General features: G+C 50.9%; 1 protein-coding gene across 1 annotated transcript in view; it reads left to right on the forward strand.

Annotated features, from left to right (window-relative positions):
- The window catches only part of LOC119973277 (ATP-binding cassette sub-family C member 9-like), a 235,589-nt gene that overhangs the window by 177,434 nt on the left and 33,487 nt on the right, over window positions 1-24,668 (forward strand). The window contains exons 33-34 of the mRNA XM_038811061.1: window positions 3,355-3,475; window positions 16,139-16,269. Of these exons, the coding sequence (XP_038666989.1) occupies window positions 3,355-3,475; window positions 16,139-16,269 (252 nt within the window). The remainder of the gene's footprint in view (window positions 1-3,354; window positions 3,476-16,138; window positions 16,270-24,668) is intronic.

The raw sequence follows: 24,668 nt of genomic DNA on the forward strand, positions 1-24,668 counted from the left end.
CACCATTTCCAATGTGTGTCAAATAGATTTGTGTTCAATGTAAAACCAATGGTTGTATCTGTCAATTGCATGACAAATGATAAAACTGAAGAATGCCGTAACCTGGTTTTCAAGAATCCAATAGATAATTGAAAGCAATTACAAAAGTAAATGAAGCCTCATTAAAAATCACTAAACAGTATGCAGTATGGAATAGGCTGCGCAGGGAATTGTTAAATACATTTACTTTACATGGGAGTCTCTCATGAGATGTATGAGAGCCCTTTATGCTTTGACTTTGATTCAATCTGATTTTGCATGCAACATAAAACTGGACCCAAAGGGTTAAATTACAAGGAGCAATTAGACAAGCTACAGTTGAAATCCTCAAAATCTAGAAGTTGAAGGGTTAGTTTATCGAAGTTTTCAAGATATTAAGGGTCGATAAAGAGAAATTATTTTCACTGGCTGGGGAGTGCAGAACGAGGGACGTGATAATATTCTTTACAATTGTCACAAATAGGCTTACAATAACACTGCAATGAAGTTAATGTGAAAACCCCATAGTCGCCACACTTTGGTGCCTGTTCGGGTAGACAGAGGGAGAATTCAGGATGTCCAATTCACCGAACAGCACGTCTTTCGGGACTTGTGGGAGGAAACCGGAGCACCCTGAGGAGACCCATGGAGACAAGGGGAGAACAAGCATACTTCACACAGACAGTGACCCAAGTGGGAATTGAACCTGAGACCCTGGTGCTGTGAAGCAACAGTGCTAACCACTGTGCTATCATCCAAACATAGTCTAACAATTAGAACCAGGCCTTTCAACAGTGAAATTAGGAAGTTCTTCTAATCATAAAGGATGACAGAAGTTTAAATTACCCTTTTACAAAATGATAATTGATGCTAAATCAATTGTAACATTTCAAGCTGAAATTGATGGATTTTTGTTATTCAGACGTATTAAGGGATTTGAGAAATGCAGGCATAAGATTCATCAGAAGTCAGCCACGATCTCGTTGGATAATGACAGAGGCTGAAATGAGCTCAGTGACATTGTAAACGTTTATTCACGGCATGTGGGTTTCGCTGGCAAGGCCAGAATTTATTGCCCATTCCTAATTGTCCTTGAGACGGTGGTGGTGAGCTGTCTTCTGGAACCGCTGCAGTACAGCCACAGTGCTGTTGGGAAGGGAATTTCAGGATTTTGACCCAGTGATGGTGAAGGGGTCGATACTGGGCAGTCTGTCTAGTTTCATTCCTTTCAGATTTCATGGCAGTTTGATACAAATGAGTGACTTTGCTGGGCCATTTAAAAGTCAACCACATTGCTGTGGGTCAGAAGTCAAATGTATGCCAGACCAGGAAAAGATGGCAGATTTCCTTTACTAAAGTCAACCAGATGGGTTTTTATCACAATTGACAATAGTTTCTCAGTCACCATTACTGAGGCTACCTTTGCAGGGGTTTAAACCCATGATTCCAGAGCACTAGCCAGGGCCTCTGGGTTATCCATCCAGTGACATTAACACTCACCTTCCCCATACTCCTGTGCCTAATGTTCCTATGTTCTTTGCAACCCTCTCTGTCCTCTCGTGTGGTGTTCATATGACACAATATAAAGACGAGCAGGAGCGTTCTTCCCAATGTCCTGTCCAATTATATTTATCCCTCAGCCATCATCATTAGAACAGATGATCTGCTGCATTTGCCGATATTATGACAGCAACCACACTTTAATAAAGAATTTAATTGAGCTTCATTAATCCCGAGATGTGTTTCCGACCTCATATTCTTGCCATCAGTAAAATGGTCTGTTTCCATCTCCATAACAATGCCTGAATCAGCTTATCTGTGGCTGTCACTCTCAATCATGCCCTTGTTACCTCATGACTCAACTTTTCCAACACACTCCCAGTTGGTTTCCCACATCCCATCTCCCATAATCGTGAGGTAATTCAAGACACAGCTGACTGTGTTTTAACTCGCACCAAGTCCCGTTCTCCTTTCACTCTTGTTCTCATTCATTTATATTCGCTCCTGGTCAAGCAGCATCTTGACTTTACAATTCCCATGCATGAGCTTTCTCCATCCAATGTCTGTAATCCCCTCTCACTCCACAACCATCCGAGATATCTGTGCTTCTCTAATTGTGGCCATTTGCATATTCCAAATTACAAGTGTTCCACCACTGGTAGCCGTGCCTCCAGTTGTCTAGGCCCCAAGCTCTGGAATTACCTCCCTGCACTTCTTGGCCTCTGCATCTCACTTTTCTCCTTTAGACACCCCATAAAACCTCTTTGACCAAATGTTTGGTAATCTGATCTAATCAGTTCCTATGTGATTCAGCATCATAGAGAGATCTACAGCACAGAAAAAGAACTTTGGCCCATGTGTCTGCGCCAATCAAAAACAACCACCAAAATATTCTAATCCCATTTTCCAGGACTTGACCCATAGCCTTGTATGTCTTGGCATTACAAGTGCACATCTGATGTTTCTTAAATGTTATGAGGGTCTTTGCCTCTACCATCCTTTCAGGCTGCACCAGACTCCCACCACCCTCTGGTGAAAAGATTTTCCTCACATCCGCTCCAAACCTCCTGCGCCTTATCTTAAATCTATGCCCCCTGGTCATTGATCCCTCCACCAAGGGGAAAGGTTCTTCCTGTCTACTCTATCTGTGGCCCTCTTAATTTTATCCGTCTCAATCATGTCTCCCCTGAGTATCCTCTGCTCCAAGGAAAATGACCCCAGTCTATCCAATCTCTCTTCATAGCTAAAACTCTCCAACACAGGCAACATCCTGGTGAATCTCCTCTGAACCCTTTCCAGCGCTATCACATCTCTCCTATAATGTGGATTTCAGAACTGCACACAATACTCTCACTGTGGTTATACAGTTCCAGCACAACCTACCTGCTCTTAAACTCTGTGCCTCGGCTAATAAAGGCAAGTATACTTAGGCCTTCCGAACCACCTTATCTACCTGCCCTGCTAATTTAAGGAACCAATATAAATGCACACCAAGGTCTCTCTGACCCTCAGTGCTTCCCAGGATCCTGCTGTTCATCATGTATTCTCTTGCCTTGTTTGTCCTGCCCAAGTGAATCACTTTACACGTACCGGATTGAATTCAATTTGCCACTGATCAGCCCATTTGACCAGCCTATCTAGATCCTCTTGTAATCTACGGCTATCCTCCTCACTATTTACCACATTGTCATTAAACTTTGTTTTATAATGCCCCAGTCAAGTGCCTTGGGCTGCTCCATTATGTTAAAGGTGCTATATAAATAAAAGTTGTTGCTGTGAAGCACTTTGGGATATCCTAAAAGACGCTGTTTAAATGCAAGTTGTTTCTTCCCACAGGTTTGTAATTACCTTAACTGGGTAGTGAGAAACCTTGCCGATTTGGAAGTACAGATGGGAGCTGTGAAGAAGGTGAACAGTTTCCTGAACATTGAAAGTGAAAATTATGAAGGCACCATTGGTATGATTTACAAATACAACATATCTCAGTGTAAACCTAGAAGTGAAAAGAGATAGCAGGGAGAAACATCCTCGTTAAAAATAATGATGGATTTCATAAAAATTGATGTCTATGGACATTCTCCGGTGTCTAAACATTAAGCACATCAGGTAAACCTGTGCAATACATGTGCATGAAAGCAATTCCCTTGGTGTTCTGATTTTCTCACCTCCGTTATGCTTGTGTATCCAGCATTGTCAGTATCCTGTACCTCGCTAAATTATCAATTCTTTAATTTGTGAGCTTAGTTGATGAGAGTCAACCAAGTGGGCTCACAATTCCGTCCTTTCCAGCAGTCTCTGAATAGTAACCAGCAGCAGGAGCTCCATGATGTTTCCTTGCCTCCCCCAGCCCCAGGCCTGTTCGAGTTGACTGCTGCACAGATCCGAGGGTCAGATGTGATAACTTTCTGGCCTCTGTGCCTCAGTTCCGCAGTGGGTGAACAAATTTCTCAAATAAAGGAAGACTTGTCTGAATGCAGTTTTTATAGCAATTCCCTTTCACAGAAGCTCATTAGAAATGTGGCTTAGCCTTCCAGTGCATGAGGGCAAAATTCCATAACCTCATGCCCAGCAAGAAACTCCAATCGAAGGAGGGAGTGTGAGGGATTCATTGCGAGAGTATTGCAACCCTGTCCATAACAAAAATAAAGAGGCAGAGTTTATGCTGCAGCTGTAAGGAACTCTGGTCAGATCCCACCCAGAAGTGTTGCATTTAGTTCTGGATACAGCACCTCAAAGTTTGTTTTGGCCTTGGAACAGGTGCAGGAGATTCACAAGAATGATAGTGGGCCCCAAACGGTTAAATTCTGAATGCAGAGGTTACATAAATGAGGCTTATATTCACTTGTGTATAAAACATAAAGGGATAATCGAGTGGAGGTATTTAAAGTTAAAAGACCACAATTTTCCAATTCTCCTAAGATATAGGGTTGGTTCTCGGGGACTAGAAAATTGGAAATATTACGCCCTTGTTCAAATAAAGGTGGAGAAATGAATAAAGCTGGCAATGACAAACCAGTCTGTTTAGCACCAATGGTGTAGACGTTTTTGCAACCAATACTACTGGAAAAATGAGCAGCAGCTTGGACAAGTATGACCTAGAGCCAACATGCATTTGTTAAGGGCAAATTGTGTTTGACAAACTTGATTGAGTTTTTTGATGAAGAAATAGCGAGGAAGATAAGGGCAATTCAGTTGTTCTTTTATATACAGGAGGTGGGGGCGTAGTGGTACTGTTACTGGACTGGTAATCCAGTCACCCAGGGTAATGCTCTGGGGAGCAGTGTTCAAATCCCACCACGGCAGATGGTGAAATTTGAATTCAATAAAAACCTGGAACTATGTCGTTCTTACCTGCTCTGTCCGACATGTGACCCCCAGACCCACACAATGTGGTTGACTCTTAAATACCCTCCGTAGAGATCTTGCAAGCCATTCAGTTCAAGGGCAATTAGAGATGGACAATAAGTGTGAGCCAGCCAGTGATGTCCATGATGCACTATCAATTACGACGAGACAAGAGTAGAGTGTAATCGAGGCTTTATTACGCAGAGATGTGTAGCCTCCCGCAGCTGCTGCCAAAATGGCTGCAGCTCGGAGAGCCCACATATTTATACTCCGCCGACTGAGAACCAGCAGGCAGGGACCTACCGCCGTACCTGTAGTACAGGAGCCTGACCATAATACACCTCATGTACGATATGTATACAACAGTGGTGACTACCACATTCACCCCCTGTTAAAAAAGGAGTCCAGCGGGGGTGGTGGAAGACTATTTACAAGCATATGTTAACATCTGAGGAAAAGTTTACAAATTCAGACGATCGGGCGCCTTGATCCTTCGTTGTGAGCGCCGCAGTCCCGGTGGCAATGCAGGCATCGGTTCCGTTGCCGGTGACTCCTGGAGCGTGTTGACCTCATCTTCATCCCCGGGTGGGACCAAAGGGAGGAGGATCGTCCTGGAGCGGGGGCTGTGGTGAGATGCGCTGGGGGGAGAAAGGGTGGCGCCGGGGCAGGGAACCACCTGGTGCCAGGTCCCTGAGGGAGACTGTGTCTTGGCGGCCGTCGGGGTACGCCTTGTGGAGCCGCATGTGCTTGCGGAGGAGGACGAGTTCTGGAGCTGCCAGCCACATTGGGAACAAAACCCTAGAGGTGGACTTCCTGGGGAAGGCAAAGTGACGTTCATGGGGGGGGTTTCATTAGTCGCAGTGCAAAGGATCGACCGAATGGAGTGAAGGGTGTTGGGAAGGACCTCCTGCCAGCGGGAGGCCAGGAGATTTCTGGACCGTTGGGCCAGCTGGACGGCCTTTGAGACGGTCCCATTCTCCCGCTGCACCTGCCCATTTCCCCGGGGGTTGTAGCTGGTCGTCTTGCTCGAGGCGATGCCCTTGCTGCGCAGGTACTGGCGCAGCTCATCGCTCATAAATGAGGATCCCGATCGCTGTGGACGTAGGCCGGGAAACCGAACAGAGCGAAGGTGGTGTTGAGGGCCTTGATGATGGTGGCAGACGTCATATCGGGGCATGGGACGACGAAGGGGAATCTGGAGTATTCATCGACCACGTTAAGAAAGTACGTAATTCGGTCGGTGGAGGGGAGGGCCCATTGAAATCCACGCTGAGGCGTTCAAAGGGGCGGGAGGCCTTCACCAGGTGCGCTCGGTCTGGCCGGTGGAAGTGCAGTTTACACTCCGCGCAGACCTGGCAGTCTCTGGTGACAGCCCTGACCTCCTCGATGGAGTAGGGCAGATTGCGGGACTTTATGAAGTGAAAAAACCGGGTGATCCCTGGGTGACAGAGATCATCGTGCAGGGTCCGGAGTCAGTCCACTTTTGCGTTGGTACATGTACCACGGGATAGGGCATCGCGGGGGGCTCGTTGAGCTTACCGCGGTGACACAAAATCTCGTAATTGTAGGTGGAGAGCTCGATCCTCCACCGCAAGATCTTATCGTTTTTGATCTTGCCCCGCTGTGTGTTGTTGAACATGAAGGCAACCGACCGTTGGTCAGTGAGGAGAGTGAATCTCCTGCCGGCCAGGTAATGCCTCCAATGTCACACAGCTTCTACTATGGCTTGGGCCTCCTTCTTGACGGAGGAGTGCCGAATTTCGGAGGCATGGAGGGTGCGTGAAAAGAATGCCACGGGCCTGCCTGCCTGGTTGAGGGTGGCGGCGAAAGCAACGTCTGATAGATCGCTCTCGACTTAGAAGGGGAGGGTCGGTCGACCGCGTGCATCGCGGCCTTGGCAATGTCGGCCTTGATACGGTTGAAGGCCTGGTGAGCCTCGGCCGTCAGTGGGAAAACGGTGGAGTGAATGAGTGGGCGGGCCTTGTCCGCATAGTTAGGGACCCACTGGGCATAGTATGAGAAGAACCCAAGGCATCTTTTGAGGGCCTTGGGGCAGTGGGGATGGGGGAGTTGCATGAGCGGGTGCATACGATTGGGGTCGGGCCCGAGAACTCCACTTTGAACCATATTGCCTAGGATAGCTAATCGGTTACTGCTGAACCACGCACTTCTTGTTGTACGTTAGGTTGAGGAGTTCTGCAGTGTGGAGGAATTTGGAAAGGTTAGTGTCGTGGTCCTGCTGATCGTGGCTGCAGATGGTGACGTTATCCAGGTACGGGAAGGTAGCTCGCAGTCCGTACCGGTCAACCATTCGGTCCATCACCCGTTGGAAGACCAAAACCCCGTTAGTGACGCCGAAGGGAACCCTAAGGAAATGGTAAAGGCGGCTGTTCGCTTCAAACGAGGTGTACGGGCGGTCCGCCTTGCGAATGGGAAGCTGGTGGTAGGCAGATTTCAGGTCCACTGTCGAGAACACCCGGTACTGTGCAATCTGATTGACCATATCAGATATGCGAGGGAAGGTGTACGCGTCAAGCTGCGTGTACCGATTGATGGTCTGACTGTAGTCAACGACCATCCTGTTTTTCGCCCCAGTTTTCACAACTACCACTTGGGCTCTCCAGGGGCTGTTGCTGGCCTTGATAATACCTTCCCGCAGCAGCTGCTGGACCTCAGACCTGATGAAGGTCCTGTCCTGGGCGCTGTACCGTCTGCTCCTGGTGGCGACGGGTTTGCAATTTGGGGTGAGGTTTGCAAACAGAGAAGGCAGGTCGACCTTAAGGGTCGTGAGGCCGCAAACAGTAAGGGGTGGGAGGGACCCACCAAACTTCAGGGTTAGACTCTGGAGGTTGGACTGGAAGTCCAGGCCGAGTAGCAAGGCAGAGCAGAGTTTGGGGAGGACGTAGAGCCGGAAGCCGCTGAACTCTACGCCCTGGATGGTGAGGGTGGCAGCGCCACGGAGTGGGATCCGGAGGCCAGGGAGATTTTCTGGTTAATGGGATGTACTGTGAGGGAGCAGCGCCTTACCGTATCAGGGTGGATGAAGCTCTCAGTGCTCCCAGAGTCCAGAGGGCATGATGTCTTGTGCCCATCGACCTTCACTGTCGTCGACGCGGTTGCGAGGTTGTGCGGTCGGGACTGATCGATAGTGATGGAGGCGAGACGCGGCTGGTGTTGGAAGGCCCCTGGCTGGTCGGCGGCGGTTGCAGGCAATGAGCGGCCCGATGAGGTGACCAACGAGGAGGTGTCCTGAGGCGGGGAAGATGGCGGCACCCACGGGGCGCACATGGTGGGTGGCATTAAAGATGGCGGCAGCCACGGGCCGCACGTGTCCTGAGGCAAGCAAGATGGCGGGGCCCACGGGCCGCACGTGGTCTGAGGCAAGGAAGATGGCGGCGTCCACGGGCCGCACAAGGTCTGAGGCGAGGAAGATGGCCCACGGGTCGCACGTGGGGGGTGCAGGGACAATGGGTCTGGTTACAGCGGCGATCGAGCGGGCCTGGCACACAGCAGCGAAATATCCTTTCTTGCCTCAGGCCTTGCAGAGCACGCTCCGCGCCAGGCAGCGCTTCCGGGATGTTTTGTCTGTCCGCAGAAGTAGCACTTGGGTCCCCCGGGGTTGGTTGGCTGCCGCGCGGCGCAGGCTTGGGGTTGGCTGGGGGCGGTCGCTGGTGGGGTCCACGATAGGGTGTTCGCTGGCGGGGTCCATGATGTCCAGGAGGGGTCGGCCGTGCGGTCGGGGGCATATGCCTGTACATTGTGGGAGGACACTTTGAGTGAGATCGCAAGTTTCTTGGTCGCCGCGAGGTCGAGGGTTGCCCCTTCTAAGAGGCGCTGGCGGGAGTACGCCGACCCTATGACCGTAACGAAAGCATCCCTAATTAGGAGTTCAGAATGTTCAACGGCCGAAACTGCCTGCCAATCACAGTCCCTCGCCAGGGTATGCAGGGCATGCCAGAAATCTTTCACAGACTAACCGGGGAGTTGATGCCGTGTGGACAGGAGATGCCTGGCGAAGATTTTGTTGGTCTGCTGAGTGTAGTTCTCCTTCAGTAGCGCCATGGCCTCAGCGTAGGTAGGTGTGTCCTGGATGAGGGGTACGATATCGGAGCTCAGCCGCGTGTACAGGACCTGGAGCTTCTGTGCCTCTGAGGGTGGTTCTGTCGCAGATCCAATGTAAGCTTCAAAGTAAGCTAGTCAATGTACGAAGGCCGACTTGGCGTTGTCTGCTTGAGGGTGCAGCTGCAGTGATCAGGTTTGATGCGGAGATCCATCGTTGTAAAATCTCTGCGTAATAAATTGATGCACTATCAATTTCGACGAGACGAGAATAGAATGTAATCGAGGCTTTATTACGCAGAGATGTGTAGCCTCCCGCAGCTGCTGCTGAAATGGCTGCAGCTCGGTACGCACACATATTTATACTCCGCCTACTGGGCGGAGCCAGCAGGCAGGGATCTACCCTTGTACCTGTAGTACAGGAGCCTTACCGTAATACACCTCATATGCTATATATATATATACACAACAGTGGTGACTACCACAGTCCACATCCCCTGAACAAATAAAATAAATTACGAAAGGTTTTGAGAAAATAAAAACAGAAAATGTCTTTTTTTTTAAACACTCGGCAAGTCTGGCAGCATCAAACAGAGCTAACATTTCAGATTAATGACTTTTCTTCAGAAGTCCTTTGGTAGTCGGTGGGTTGAGAGTAAAATTATAGTGAACCATTTGTGCTGGGTATTTGATAGCAGGCTAATTAGCAAAATTGAAGCCGAAGAGCTAAAAGGAACAATAACAGCATGGATAGACAATTGGCTCTGGGATAGAAGACAGAGTTGTGATGAATGTTTGCAGGGGATTCTCAGGGTCCGCTAGCTAGCGGCGGGATTTGTGAATGTTCGTGGAATCAGGCAACTGACAAGAAACGGGTTTCACACCAGGTGTCAAACCTGGGGCGAAATTCTCCGACCCCACGCAGGGTCGGAGAATTGGCGGGAAGCGGCGTTATTTCCGCTCCCGCAGGTTTTCGAATTCTCCCGCCGGTAAAAAACCGGCGTTGTGCAAATCCCGCCGGCAGCCTGTGAAAACAGCTGGCGCCGGCGGGATTTCATTTTTTTTGCACTGACCTTAAATCTCCGGCCCGGATGGGCCGAAGTCCCACCGACGTGGCCACGGGTCACGTCGGCGAAAATCACAGTTGATTTAAAACGGCGTCAACCATTGATGATGGTTGACGCCGTTCAGTGTCGGGGGTGGTTTGCGGCATAGGGGGGTGGGGAGTGGGTTGCGGCATCGGGGGGGTGGGTTGCGGCATCGGGGGGGCATCGGGGGAGTGGGTTGCGGCATCGGGGGGTGGGTTGTGGCATCGTGGGGGGGCATGGGGGGGGCATCGGGGGGTGGGTTGCGGCATCGGGGGGGTGGGTTGCGGCCATCGGGGGGGCATCGGGGGAGTGGGTTGCGGCATGGGGGAGTGGGTTGCGGCATCGTGGGGGGCATGGGGGGCATCGGGGGAGTGGGTTGCGGCATCGGGGGGGGTGGGTTGCGGCCATCGGGGGGCATCGGGGGAGTGGGTTGCGGCATGGGGGGGCATCGGGGGGGTGGGTTGCGGCATCGGGGGGGTTTGGGGGCAGCGGCGTGCAGAGAGGGGTGGGCGACGGATGCCCGGGGCCAACGCACCGTCGCCCCCCCCTCTGTACGCCGCTGCCCCCTACCCCAACCACCCCCCCCTCACCACCCCTACCTCCCTCCAACGCCCCTACCCCCCTCCAACGCCGCCCCCCCATCTCTCGCAACGCCGCAACTCCCTCCCCCTTAACGCCGGGTCCCCCCCTCAACGCCGGGTCCCCCCCTCAACGCCGGGTCCCCCCCCTCAACGCCGGGTCCCCCCCTCCCCCCTCAACGCCGGGTCCCCCCCTCCCCCCTCAACGCCGGGTCCCCCCCCCTCAACGCCGGGTCTCCCCCCTCAACGCCGGGTCCCCCCCCTCCCCCCTCAACGCCGGGTCCCCCCCTCCCCCCTCAACGCCGGGTCCCCCCCCCTCAACGCCGGGTCCCCCCCCCTCAACGCCGGGTCCCCCCCCCCCTCAACGCCGGGTCCTCCCCCCTTAACGCCGGGTCCCCCCCTCCCCCCTCAACGCCGGGTCCCCCCCTCCCCCCTCAACGCCGGGTCCCCCCCCCTCAACGCCGGTACGCACAGCCCGTCCCCCTCCCTCTGAAGGCCGGTACCCACACCCCCCCCTCTCCTATTTTCCCCCCTCCTTCCTCCTTCCCCTCCTTCCTTCCTCCATCCCCCCCCTTCCTTCCTCCCCCCTTCCTTCCTCCGTTAGTGGGGGGGGGGTGCGGCGTTAGTGGGGGGTGGGGGTTGGGGGGTGCGGCGTTGGAGGGGGGTAGGGGTGGTGAAGGGGGTAGGGGTGGTGAGGGGAGGGGGTTGGGGTAGGGGCAGCGGCGTGCAGAGGAGGGGGGCGACTGATGCCCGGGGCCAACGCACCGTCGCCCCCCCCTCTGCACGCAGCTGCCCCTACCCCAACCCCCTCCCATCACCACCCCTACCCCCTTCACCACCCCTACCCCCCTCCAACGCCGCACCCCCACACCCCCACCCCCACCCCCCACTAACGCCGCACCCCCCCCCCCCCCCACTAACGGAGGGAGGGAGGGGGGAGGAGGAGAGAGGGGGGTGCGGGTACCGGCCTTCAGAGGGAGGGGGACGGGGTGTGGGTACCGGCGTTGAGGGGGTGTGGGTACATGCGTTGAGGGGGGGGGGGACCCGGCGTTGAGGGGGGGGACCCGGCGTTGAGGGGGGGGACACGGCGTTGGAGGGGGGTAGGTGTGGTGGGGAGGGAGGTAGGGGTGGTGGGGAGGGAGGTGGGGTGGTGAGGGGGGGGGGGGGTTGAGGTAGGGGTGGTGAGGGGGGGGGTTGGGGTAGGGGCAGCGGCGTACAGAGGGGGGGGCGACGGTGCGTTGGCCCCGGGCATCCGTCGCCCCCCTCTCTGCCCGCCGCTGCCCCCAACCCCCCCCCCCCAAATACCGGAACACCCCCCCCCCCCACAATGCCGGAACACCCCCCCCCCCACAATGCCGGAACACCCCCCCCCCCCCCCACAATGCCGGAACACCCCCCCCCCAATGCCGGAACACACCCCCCCCAAATGCCGGAACACCCCCCACCCCCCCCCCCCCCCCCCCCTCAAATGCCGGGTCTGTCTCTCTCCTCCTCCAAAATACGCCAGGTCTCACCACTTCCGCAGCTGGAGAAACTGACGCGTATAGCGTCAGTCAGCTGCTGGCCCCTCCGGGAACGGAGAATAGCGGCCTTAAAGAAGGCCCCGACGCCGGAGTGATTAACACCGATTTTTTTCGCAGGCAACCCGCGTTACGAAGGGCTACGGAGAATCCAGCCCCTGTTGTGAATCTCCCGGCCTGTCCTGCTGGATGTGTAGGGTTTCCCACCCAGACCAGGCGGGAAAATGCTAAATCCTCAACTGAATGTAATTAATGGAATGGAAGCACTATGATGATGCACCTGCCCCCCCCCCCCCCCCCCCCCCCCCCAATCTCAAGTGCACGCCTAAATACTCCTGAAATGTTATCAGAGTCTCTGCCTCCACCACCCTTTTAGGCAGCGAGACCCAACACCCTCTGGGTGAAAAAGATTTTCCTTGAATCCCCTCTGAACTTTCTGCCCCTTACCTTGAATCTCTGCCCCCTTGTCATTGATCCCTACACCAAGCCACTCTCGAGCCCCTCATAATTTTATACATCGCCATCACCCCCCCCCCCCCCCCCCCCCCCCCCCCCAGTCTCCTCTGCTCTAAGGAAAACTCCCCAAGTCTAGCCAATCTCCCTTCATAACTAAAACTCTCCAGCCCAGGCAACATCCTGGTAAATCTTCTCTGCACCCTTTCCCATGCTATCACAAGCCTCCTATAATGTGGATTCCAGAACTGCACACAATATTCTAGCTGTGGCCTAATCAACGTTTTATACAGTTCCAGCAGAACCTCTCTGCTCTTAAACTCTGTGCCTCCGGAAAACGTAGGAGCAGAATTAGGCCACTCGGCCCATCGAGTCTGCTCCACCATTCAATCATGGCTGATATTTTTCTCATCCCCACCTCAGCTAATAAAGGCAAGTATGCCATATACCTTTTTAATTACTGTATTCACCTGTACATGCACACCAAGGTCCCTCTAATCCTCAATGCTTCCCAGGCTCCTGCCGTTTATCATGTATTCCCTTGCTTTGTTTGTCCTGCTACCCCACAATTATCCAGATTCAATTTCACTGAATTGTCATTTATCAGCCCATCTGACCAGCCCGTTTATAGCCTCCTGTAATCTAAGGCTACCCTCCTCACTATTTACCACCCCACCAATTTTCATATCATCCGCGAGTTTACTGATTAACCCTCCTACATTCATGTCTCAATCATTTATATAAACCACAAACAGCAAGGTCCCCAACACTGATCCCTGCGGGACCCCACAGGACACCAGTTACAGTCAGATAAATACCCCTCGACCATCACCCTCTGCTTCCTGTGTCTCAGCCAATTCTGGATTCAATTTGCCAAATTTCCTTGGATCTCATGAGCTCTTACCTTCGCTATCAGTCTGCCATGTGGAACCTTATCAAAAGCCTTGCTGAAGTCCAAATAGACTACGTCAAATATATTTTCCTCATCTACACACCTGATCACCTCTTTGAAAAATTCAATCACGTTGGTAGGACCTCTCCTTAACATGCTGACTGCCTCTCCAAATGCAGATTAATTTTGTTTCTCAGAATTGCTTCCAATAGTTTCTCCACCACAGAGGTTAGACTGACTGGTCTGTAGTTTTCCTGGTTTACCCTTCCTTCCTTCTTGTCCAATGGTACCACATTAGCTATCCTCCAGTCATCTGGCATGGCTACTGTGGCCAGAGAGGAATTGAACATTATTTTCAGTGCCTCTGCTCTTTCCTCCTTTGCCTCACTCACAGCCTGGGATACATTTTATCTGGCCCTGGACATTTGTCTACTTTTAAGCCTGTCAGACCACGCAGAACCTCCTCTCTGTCTATGTTAATCTCTTTAATTTTATCACAGTCCTTCTCCCTGATTTCTATACCTACACCATCCCTCTCATGAGTAAAGACTGTTCACTTAGAACCCTACCTATGCCCTCTGGATCCACACACAAATGACCACTAAGGTCCTTACTGGGCCCAACTCTTTCCCTAGTTATCCTTTTACCATTTGCAAAGTTATCTTTTTATACTTGGTAGTGGTTGGGAATGCCTGGTGGATGGATGCAGATTGAATCCTAGCTTTCCAATGGGAATTGAATAAGTACATGAAGCAGAATAAATTGCAGGGATATGGGGAGAAAGCCAGGGAGTGAGATTTATTGGATTGCCAGTGCAGACTTGATGGGTCAAATATTCTCTTGCTGTATTATTCAATGAATTGTGAGGGTAGATTAGAGGGAAAACAATCCCTTTGTTGGAGGAATCCAGAATAGAGTAACCTTAAAATTAAAGCTAAGCCGCCATGAGTATTGTCAAGGTTAGTGGAAATTTGGAAGCCTGTCATCAAAATGCTATTGAGGTAGGGGCTATGAAGTACGGGGAGGTCAAAAGGTAATTTTACTGTACGAAAACATCTTATTAATCTAAATTTTATATTTCCACTTGACCTCCCCATCTCTTTGCTGCTAGATCTGATGTGATCTCCAATATTACGGGTGGCGCAGTGGTTAGCAAGATGCCAGGGACCCGTGTCCATTTCCAGCCTTGAGCGACTCTGTGGGGTTTACACATTCTTCTGTGTCTGCGTTAGTTTCCTCCGAATGCTCCAATTTCCTCCCACAGTCCACAGATGTGTAGATTTGGTGGGGTTACAGTGTTTTGGAGTTAGGGAGGGGGAGTGGCCCTAAGTAGGGTGCTCTTTCAGATGGTTGGTGCTGACTCGCTGGGCTGAATGGCCTCCTTCTGCACTGCAGGGATTCTATGATTTGCTCACTTTGCATATCAGTCTGTTCCAGAAATGCTCATGTGTCAACTCTAGCCCTTAGCTCCATGTAGTGTGCATCAGCTGGTCAGTTACAATATGTTCACATTTTCTGTTGTAGTGTATGTTAGATGGGGGCGGTATGTGGCTAATTTAAAAACTATGGGGGCGATTCTCCAAAATGTAACCCAAGTGATCGCGCCGTCGTGAACGCCGTCGCATTTCATGATGGCGCGAAACGGGCATGGGGACAACCGATTCTGTCCCCCACAGAGGGCCAGAAAGATGCTGGAGCGGTTCACGCCACTCCATCCTCCCTTCCCGGCGCCAAATGGGCGCCGTGCCAACCCGCGCATGCGCAGTTGGGCCGCGCCAACCTGCACATGCGTGAGGGACTTCTTCAGCGCGCCGGCCCCGACTCTACATGGCATCGGTGTTCAGGGGCTGGCCGTGCAGGAAAGTAGTCCTGGGTGGGGGAAGAGGCCTGCCCACCAATTGGTGGGCCCCGATCGTGAGCCGGACAGCCAGACCCCATCAGAGGCCGCTCCCACCCTGGGGACGGAGCCCCCCCCCCAACAGGCCGCCTCCCCGACTCTTCGGGCAGAGTTGCCGCCGGCAGCGTCCAGGGGTGAATGACGCCAGCAGGACTCTGTCGTATCTGCGCGACCGCTCGGCCCATCTGGGCCGGAGAATCGGTGGCCCCGCAAATACCGCCAATTCTCCGCACCTCGGCGTCGTGGCGCGGTTGCGGCAATTCTCCAGCCCGGCGCGGGGCTCGGAGAATCGCCCCCTATGTATCTTATTAACTATGATCTAAATGAATGCCACTACAGGCCTGAGGGGCTGAATGGCCTCATCCCATTTTCTGTGGTCAATGGAGAGTAAAAGTAAGTGCCGTATAACGCCTACATTTGATCCATGTGCATGAGTTTCCCACTGAGAAATGATGTCCCAGGTGTTTTGCTGGAATTTCTCCAGATCTAAAAACATTTGAAAAATTGTGCGATGAGTTGGAATATTAATAAAGATGCCACTGGACTTTATCAGTGCTGGTTATCATCTACAATTCCCCAGATGTCAAGTTCCAGAACCCAGTGTGTGTCCACTCCCCCGTAGGAAGGGAGCGAATGTCAGTAGATGAGTTGCTTTGAGCTGATGTTATGTGGGTTGATTTAGAATTATGAGCAGTCGATGAAAGCAAATTGTGACCCTTAAAAAGGCCTGAGTTAGCAATATCAGTTTGAGATAATGCACCCACTCTAGATCTTCATATTCTATCCAGATCCGTCGCAGATCCCAGAAGATTGGCCACAGCAGGGAGAGATAAAGATTCAAGATCTCTGTGTTCGGTATGACCCAACTCTCAAACCGGTCCTTAAACATGTCAAAGCCTACTTCACGCCCGGACAAAAGGTAATTAAGAGGGCATGATAAAGGTTTGTCCTTTAACGGCGCACTTAGGAATTTGGAGAGGTTTTGCAAACTTATCACAGGCAAGTGGGTAGGCGTTGGCCTTGTGGTGAGGAGGTGAGAGTGAAAATGGATTGATTACATGAGCCCGGGTAATCCCGACAGACTAACAAACGGATTTTAAGAAATTTGAAATGTAAACCTCAGAGCTGCATCAAATCTCACTGGTCCTCCAATGTCTCTTCCTCTACAGTGCATGTTTTAATTCTCAAATTGGACAAGGACGATCTTTCTTGCCTGCCATTTTCATTCATTTGTTTATTGTGCTGTATTGGAGCCAGGCAGAATTGATTTAACCGGCCAATAGAGTGTGATCTCTTTCTTCATTTTCTATTTAATTAGCTCAGAAGGTTGAAAGCAATCATGAGAAAGCCGTACAGCCGTGCCGCATCTGGACTGATTGTATTCACCATAAGGAGCACCTGTGTGTGCAATAATGTGTGCAGATGTTCCATTCAATGCATAATGTCATATTTGTGATTTTAACATGTCTTCTCTCACCCCCCTCCCCTACTCAATGTTACTCACATTGTTCAGACAGTGAGTTAATTAGCAGAGATGGTAGCATAGTAGTAATGTCACAGCACTAGCAATCCAGGGTTCAAATCTCACTGTGGCACCTGATAGAATTTAAATTCATTCATAAAATTTGGCGTTGAAAAACAGCACAGGGATATTCTGGCCCAACCAGGGTCTAGCCATAGGTCCGCTGACTTGCGGCGGGACCGGACGATCCCAGGTGCAGACGGGGCCAGATAGACCAGGCCCTAGTCTCAGTAATGGTGGCCTTGAAATGATCACACGTTGTTGTAAAAACCCACCTGGTTCACTAATGTCCTCTCAGGAAGGAAATCTGCCATCCTTACCTGGTCTGACCAACAGGTGACTCCAGACCCACTGCAATGTGTTTGATTCTTAACTGCCCTCTGAAGTGGCCTCATTTGCCACTCAGTTCAAGGGCAATTAGGAATGGACAACAAATGCTGGCCTAGCCAGCGGCCCACGTCCCATGAAAGAATAAAAAAAAGGTTAAGTTGTTCATGATATTTAGCTCACACTCAAGTACAGTTAGAGTAACGGAAAAGTTATAAAATAAATTACCAAGTTAAAATATGCTGCAAAAACAATGCTGGATGAGCAATAAACAGCCACTTAGTCAAAATAAATAATGCAGTACTTCAGTTCAGCTCAATGTACTTAATGGAAAGAGATGTGAAAATATGGGGCAGAATTCTCTGTTCCTGAGGGTAAGTGCCGGCGCCAACGGAAAATCCACGGGTGTTTTCGCGACGGGAAAATCGTCTCGAACCCGTCACCGATTCCGGTATCGCTGAGGGGCTAGCGCCAGCACCGCATGAAACACCCGCGAAACGCGTGGAAAAGGGCCGGAGAATCGGCGGGTCCCAGGCCACGCATGCGCAAGGCTGGCTAGCTGCACCGGTCGCACCGGAAAACATGGCACCGGCTATGTTGGACCGCATACCCGCCCACCCCACACCACAGCCTGTCCCCGGCCACACCCCACCACTCCCCCCAGCCCTAGCAGAAGCCCCCGGCCAGCGGCACGGATCATGGCCGAGTTTGGCGGCGCAGGATATTGTCTGCAGCCTGCACGCCAGATTCTCGAATGGACCATCGGGAACTCGGTCCATCGGGAGCGGAGCATCAGTAGGCCAGCTGATGACACACCAACAGCGTTGCGATAGATTTGGAGGGGGTGGTGTATTGAGAACCAGCGTCAGACCCGTGCCTGCCTCGATTCCGCTGTCAATCCCAATTTTGGCATCGGGCTATGGAGAATTATGCCCATGGAAGGTGCAATTGTATCAAGGTCTCCTGGTTATAGCTTTTAACATGTGGGAAAAGGAAGTGGTGTTTACTGGGTGAAATGTCAAGCCATGAAATATATACTTGTATTGGAGGGGTTACAGGTATGGTTCACTGGATTTGTTCTGAGATAAGAGGGCTGCCTTATGATGAGAATCTGAGTAAATTGGGTCTATACTCTCTGGATGTTCAGAAGAATGAGAGGTGATTGGCGATCTCATCGAACCATACAAGATTCTGAAGAGGCCTTGATAGGGTAGGCACTCAGAGGATGTTTACCTGGCTGGAGAACAAGGGGAACATGATCTCAGGATAAGGGGGCGATAACTGTTGATAACTATGTGGCTGTAGAACAAGGGGAACATGATCTCAGGATAAGGGGGCGATAACTGTTGATAACTATGTGGTTAATTATAACTATTAGCTATGAAGACAGATTGGATAGACTGGTATTGTTATCCTAGGAGCAGAGGAGACTGACGGGGGACATGACTGAGGTGTATAAAATTATGAGGGGCATAGATAGAGTAGACAGAAAGAAACTTTTCCCCTTGGTGGAGGGATCAATCACCAGGGAGCATAGATTTGAGGTAAGGGGGAAGGAGGTTTAGAGACAGTGTGAGGAAAATCTTTTTCACCCATTGGTTGGTGGGAGGCTGGAACTTGCTGCTTAAAAAGGTGGCAGAAGCAGAGACCCTCACAGCATTTAAGAAGTATTTAGATGTGCACTTGTGGGGGCAGCATGGTGGCGCAGTGGGTTAGCCCTGCAGCCTCACGGCGCCGAGGGTCCCAGTTTCGATCCCAGCTCTGGGTGACTGTCCGTGTGGAGTTTGCACATTCTCTCCGTGTTTGCGTGGGTTTCACCCCCACAACCCAAAGATGTGCAAGGTAGGTGGATTGGCCACACTAAATTACCCCTTAATTGGAAAAAATGAATTGGGTACTCTAAATTTATATTAAAAAAAGATGTGCACTTGCGATGCCAAGGCATACAAGGCTATGGGGTGAAGTGCTGGAAAATGGGATTAGAATAGTTCAGTGGCTGTTTTTGACCGGCACAGACGTGAAGGGCAGAAGGGCCATTTCTGCACTGTCAACCTCTACCACTCTACAACAAAGTTTTGCAAATCTTCGGAATTCTCTACACCAGTAGGTTATGGATACTCTATCATTGAATACATTTAAGGCTGGAGTAGACAGATTTTTGGTTGCTCAGGTGGGTGTCTGCCTTCTGGCAAACTGTCCCAAATGACACCAAGCCCTGCATAAATGACATCAAACCCCAGGCATGGCCGGTGACTCCCTGGCTCCGGGTGAACCTGTCGTTAGGGTGTTTGGCTCATTTAAATATGCAGATCTGGATCTTGCCTAATGAGGGCGAGATTCAGATCGTTTCAGACGGAGCGAGTCAGGTGACCGGGGAGCCCGATATTGGGCTTGTGCCCAGATTCGCGCTGGATGCCGTAGGGCCGCTGAATCGTGCCCAGGAGCTTGGAACCTCATCCGCAATTTGAACATTGGCGTTTTTAAACTGAGAACACCGCCAACCGAGACGTGTAATCAATACGTTCAAACATGAGCCCAGATGCCGGCAGAAGCTGCCCACTATCTTCTCTGATCACGTTTATTACTGGGATGCGCATCACCTTCCCTTCAAAAACAGGAATAAATCTTTAAACTGCGCAAAGACTTTGACTCCATCAAAACGAGTCTTTAGGAAGAAGTGTTTTTCTAGCTTTTTACCCAGGTTTATAACAGGATTGAACCTTTATATCTCAAGACAGAATTATGAGGAGATTCAGTCAGATCTAAACAGCTTCCACCGCAATTAAACTGACTTATTATTTCAGATGACTCAGGAACAGAAATGATCTTTGACATTGCCATCAGTATTAACCCTTCAAATTATCCCAAGTCGACCATGAGATCAAATTTAAGACATGGAGATACAAACCCCCTCCAAAGACAAGCAAGCAGCCTGGACATGATTAAACCAGTGGCTACTGTGAGCAGCATAAGGACCAGGGTTGGTGAGTGAACATTAGGTACATTAATCCAATGATTCCATACTGCAGGATGAAGACGAACCCCGAGCAGTTCAATTTCTGACAGGAACACCCACCTAGATATCAACAGCTGGGTTTATTCACTTTAATAGGAAGAGATCCAATGGAAGTGTTAAAATCATGAAGTGTGACAGGTTGGATAAAGGAAAAATATTCCCATTGTTGAAGAGTGGAAAACTTAGAAGATTTAATGTCAATGGCAAAACAAAAACACAAACAATTTGGGACTGCATTGCACGGTGGCAACACCATGGAAAACTGCGATTTGCATGCATCTTAATCTGATTACCGGGTGGAAGCCTGATTTACCCCCCCCCACATGATGCTCCATCCCTCACAGCTGGGAGTCACCCAGCATGATTTGGTACCCAAGCACCATGGCAGTTGAGGGGGAGCAAGGAGGAAAGCAAACCAGGCTTGTGGCGAGTATACACCTGGACCTCTGGGATTAAGGGGGAATGACTCGGAGGCAAGTGTGCGGACTCGCGGTCTCCCCTCAGGATCGGGGTGCCCTGTCTGAGATAAATTCATTTAAACCCATCCCCTCGCAGCAACATCCAGGCTCCTGACTGTTGAGACTGCTGACAGATCCTGCAAATGCTCTGATGGCTTCTGGTCATGTGGATCCCCACCCAGCCCGCCTCACTGGAAACCCTCAGCAGCATTATCAATGGGATGGCCGTGGCCATGCTCAGTCACCAGCACAGCAGCTGTTGACACTCCTCAGTGCACGCCTCAGAAGCGCAGCCCCGCAGCAGAGGAAGCAGGGAATTAGCAGAGCTCACCCCAAACAAAGGACACATGCACCGTTCCCTCTGGAACCCTCTCTGGCACACAGCCCCTCTCAGAGTAAAAGCCTCAGCTGTGAAACTGTAAGCTAGCCCACCCCTTGGGTTCAAGAGCTGTCTCCAAGCCCTGCCTGCCACCACACCCCTGACCTCATCCATTAGACAGATTTTTAATTGGGAATGCGTAATGGAGAACGGGCAAGACGGTGGAGTTAAGGCCAGGATGAGATCAGCCATGATCGAATGGAGGAGCAGACTCGATGGGCCAAATGCCTAATTCTGCTCCTATATCTTATGAACTTATGAACGTCCTGTATCCAGCCAGGAAACCTGACCATCACCCTATCACAACCTGTGTGTAAACTCAGGCTCTACATAACACTGCATCTAAGGGGTCATCAAACGCAACATCCCTCGCTCAGATCCTGCCCACGCGCCAGTCTCTTAGCTTAGAACCACATGCTTACACAGTATGAACACCTCCACCATATAACCAGTTGTGACTCTTCGGGTGGGAGAGCGTAAGGCTCACCCAGTGAGGTGACACACAGAGGACCCCACTTGGCGAAACAGGACCGAGGCCAAAGAGCCTCCTGCTTACACGGGCTGCAGCAGCCACTGGTACCCCTGTTGACAGGGATGAGTGGTGAGGATAGAGGCTCCCTACATCACAGGCCGGGTGAAAGTCATTCATGGGGACAGAGGTGCAGTGTGGGTGACATCATCTCAAAGTAGCCGGGGAAGGGCTGATCGTGGGAGAGGATGAACGGTTAGAGCTCACTCACTGAGAGTGCAAGGCGGGCTCACACTCCGGCCCCCATGTCCTGCCACGTCTCGGTGTAACCATGTGGGGCGTTCATGTGTCTTTGGCGCACCAGCCCCGGCCCGTTTGGCCACTGCACAACAATCAGCCACAGCCCAATCCTCACGCCCGCCAGATGTTAGTCAGATCGGACGGGCGGTACAAAAGTGCTTCATTGTGACTATTTACAGCACTTAAAAGCTGCTCCAGCTTGCCAGGCTCTGAACACCGATTCTGACGCCAGCGAATCCGATGCCTGTGGGGCCAGGAATCGGGCCGGCTGCTCATGGGTATTTGCATAACATGAATTGCTTCTGGCTGGCAATCCTCGTGGCAGCACGCAGTTACCATGATTCTCCACCGGCAGCAGCACTTAGGCTCTAGAACGGAGAATCCAGTCCTTGATTTTAAAATAAACGACTTGTTCAGATCTAAAACATGCATTCAAATATCTTGGTGGAGCCAGATTCATTTCTGGTTTCCAAAAAGCGCCACTGGATAATTATTGTCATGATATACACTCATGCACATAATGAGATACAGACAGGCAGTGACAGACACCCAGTACAGCCAATCAACACACAGGACAGAACACAACCAATCACCAGGCAGAACATTAGAGGGGGGTTTCCCACTATAAAACACACGAGGCATCAGCACTCTGCCTCTTTCCACTGGTGACAACTGTAGTGACAGTCAGGGTGTATATATATCAGTTAGCACCTTCTACACGTGGCTCAGAGCTAGTCTGGTCTGGTTAGTTATAGATAGCACACTTAGATTAGTAGAGTGTCAACCCACAGCAAGCTGTGTGCACTGTTACAGAAGTTCAATAAAATGTATTGAACCAACGTCTAAGTTTGGTGTCTACTTTCCAGTACAACTGCATCCAGTTGCAGTCCATGTTACCCCAGGGTGAATAACACAACAATTATCTCTAAAGATAATCAATTGTATGTGTAATAATCCCCACAGGATACACTGGGACGACATGTTGGATCTCCTTGTGCGCTTGTGAAATAATATTAATCTTTATTATTGTCACAAGTAGGCTTACAATAACACTGCAATGAAGTTCCTGTGAAAAGCCCCTAGTCGTCACACTCCGCCCCCTGTTCAGGTACACTGAGGGAGAATTCAGAATGTCTATTTCGCCTAACAAGCATGTCTTTTGGGACTTGTGGGAGGAAACCGGAGCAGACACGGGGAGAACGTGCTGACTCCACACAGACAGTGACCCAAGCCGGGAATTGAACCTGGGACCCTGGCACTGTGAAAAAACAGTGCTAACCAGTGTGCTACCTTGTACGAGCTCCCCCGCTGAGGTCCAGATATCATTAAAATCCCCCGATAAAAGCCGGCCGGGAAGGAAACCGGTTTCTTCGGATGGTCACAGCTGGAACTAGTTGTACTCCCCGCCACTTTGTGGCCTTGCTTTGGCTTGTTGAATGATCCATTTGATTTGAATCCTTCTCGGGATGACTCCTGTGATTATAATATTGTGGCTACGATCAAGGATACAACACAAAACATGACAATCCTTCCAAATGGACTCCTTTGCTGTAACAATCCTATCTGTATTCTGTAATAAGCATTCAGACGACACCAATGGAAAGAAGATTACTGAAGGACACTATTAAATGTGACAAACGTGCAAACACAGAAAAAGTAGATGCCGGAGCCATCAGAGGCAGAGTTGTTCCAGCACTTGCACTTTATCCCTCAGCCTGTGTGGCTCCTTCTCGTTCTGACCTCTGAGCACAGACTGGGAGTTTCTAACAGTCGGTTTAAAAAGTCCCCTCTCTCTCAATCAGCTCCTCCCACTGTATGACCGTCACATGCCGATGAAATCGGTATGTTTGAAGGTGGTGGATTCTGATTGCTGCGCAGAGGGCTTTCGCAAGACGGCGAAACACAGTTGCCTCTCAGAATGGGGCCCCCTCAATGGCCAGGACCCTGTGCTGCAGCGCTGTGTGTTCCATCCTAGGGCCACCTCTGGAAAAGAGAGTGTGCAATTATGCAATCCTCGAAGAACTTGGAGACAATTTCTTCCTGGTATCCTGACCAACATTTACATCTCAACCAATAATGTGGTCATTATCACACCGCTGTATGTGGGGCCTTGCTGTATGCACGTTTTCATTGCTGTATTTCTTCCATTACGATAATGATTGTATTTCGTACGTAGTTCATTGGTGGAAAGTTCTTTCGGATATCCGAGGATCTGACACTAATTCCGTTCTTCATTCTATGCCTTTCTTGAGCTCACATAGCCTTATCGTACATTTCTTCTCGAGGAATAAAGATTGCTCTGTAGCTGCTGGTACACATCATGGCTGGACCAACAGTTGATCCTATTGGTGTTCCTACAGCCTTCAGTTTCAGGCCTGTACACCTCCTCTACTTCAACGAATATAATAAAATGAACTTTCTCAATTACCCATGCTGCTACAAGAAACAAAATGCCTTTTGAGGAATTATGCTCTGCTCCATGTTGGATCTCTGCTGACTGCTGATGATGCGTTCATCCCAGTTTATAAGGGAAAGCAGGGAGGGAGAGCGCCAGGGGAGGCAGCTTTGCAGTTGAGAAATCAAGACAGTGGGTTGACTGGATTTTCCTCAGGACCGACCAAGTGTAACTGCAGAATCGGACCCTGATTCCCAGCTGCAGCCTTCAAAACCAGGCCAGAACCAGGAAGCAAAGCGGAGGGAGGGAGAGATCGAGGTGTGTGGTGAGGGAGGGAGGGGGGGGGGGGGGGTTGTCATCAACAGGATTCAGGAGAAATGAAAGGTCAGGGGTTCCATAGATTGGAGAGGTGGGTCAGGGGAGATCGGTGGCTGGAGGTTGAAGATGCCAGT

The sequence above is a fragment of the Scyliorhinus canicula genome, chromosome 11 (genome assembly GCF_902713615.1).
Source record: "Scyliorhinus canicula chromosome 11, sScyCan1.1, whole genome shotgun sequence".
Classification (NCBI taxonomy): Eukaryota; Metazoa; Chordata; class Chondrichthyes; order Carcharhiniformes; family Scyliorhinidae; genus Scyliorhinus; species Scyliorhinus canicula.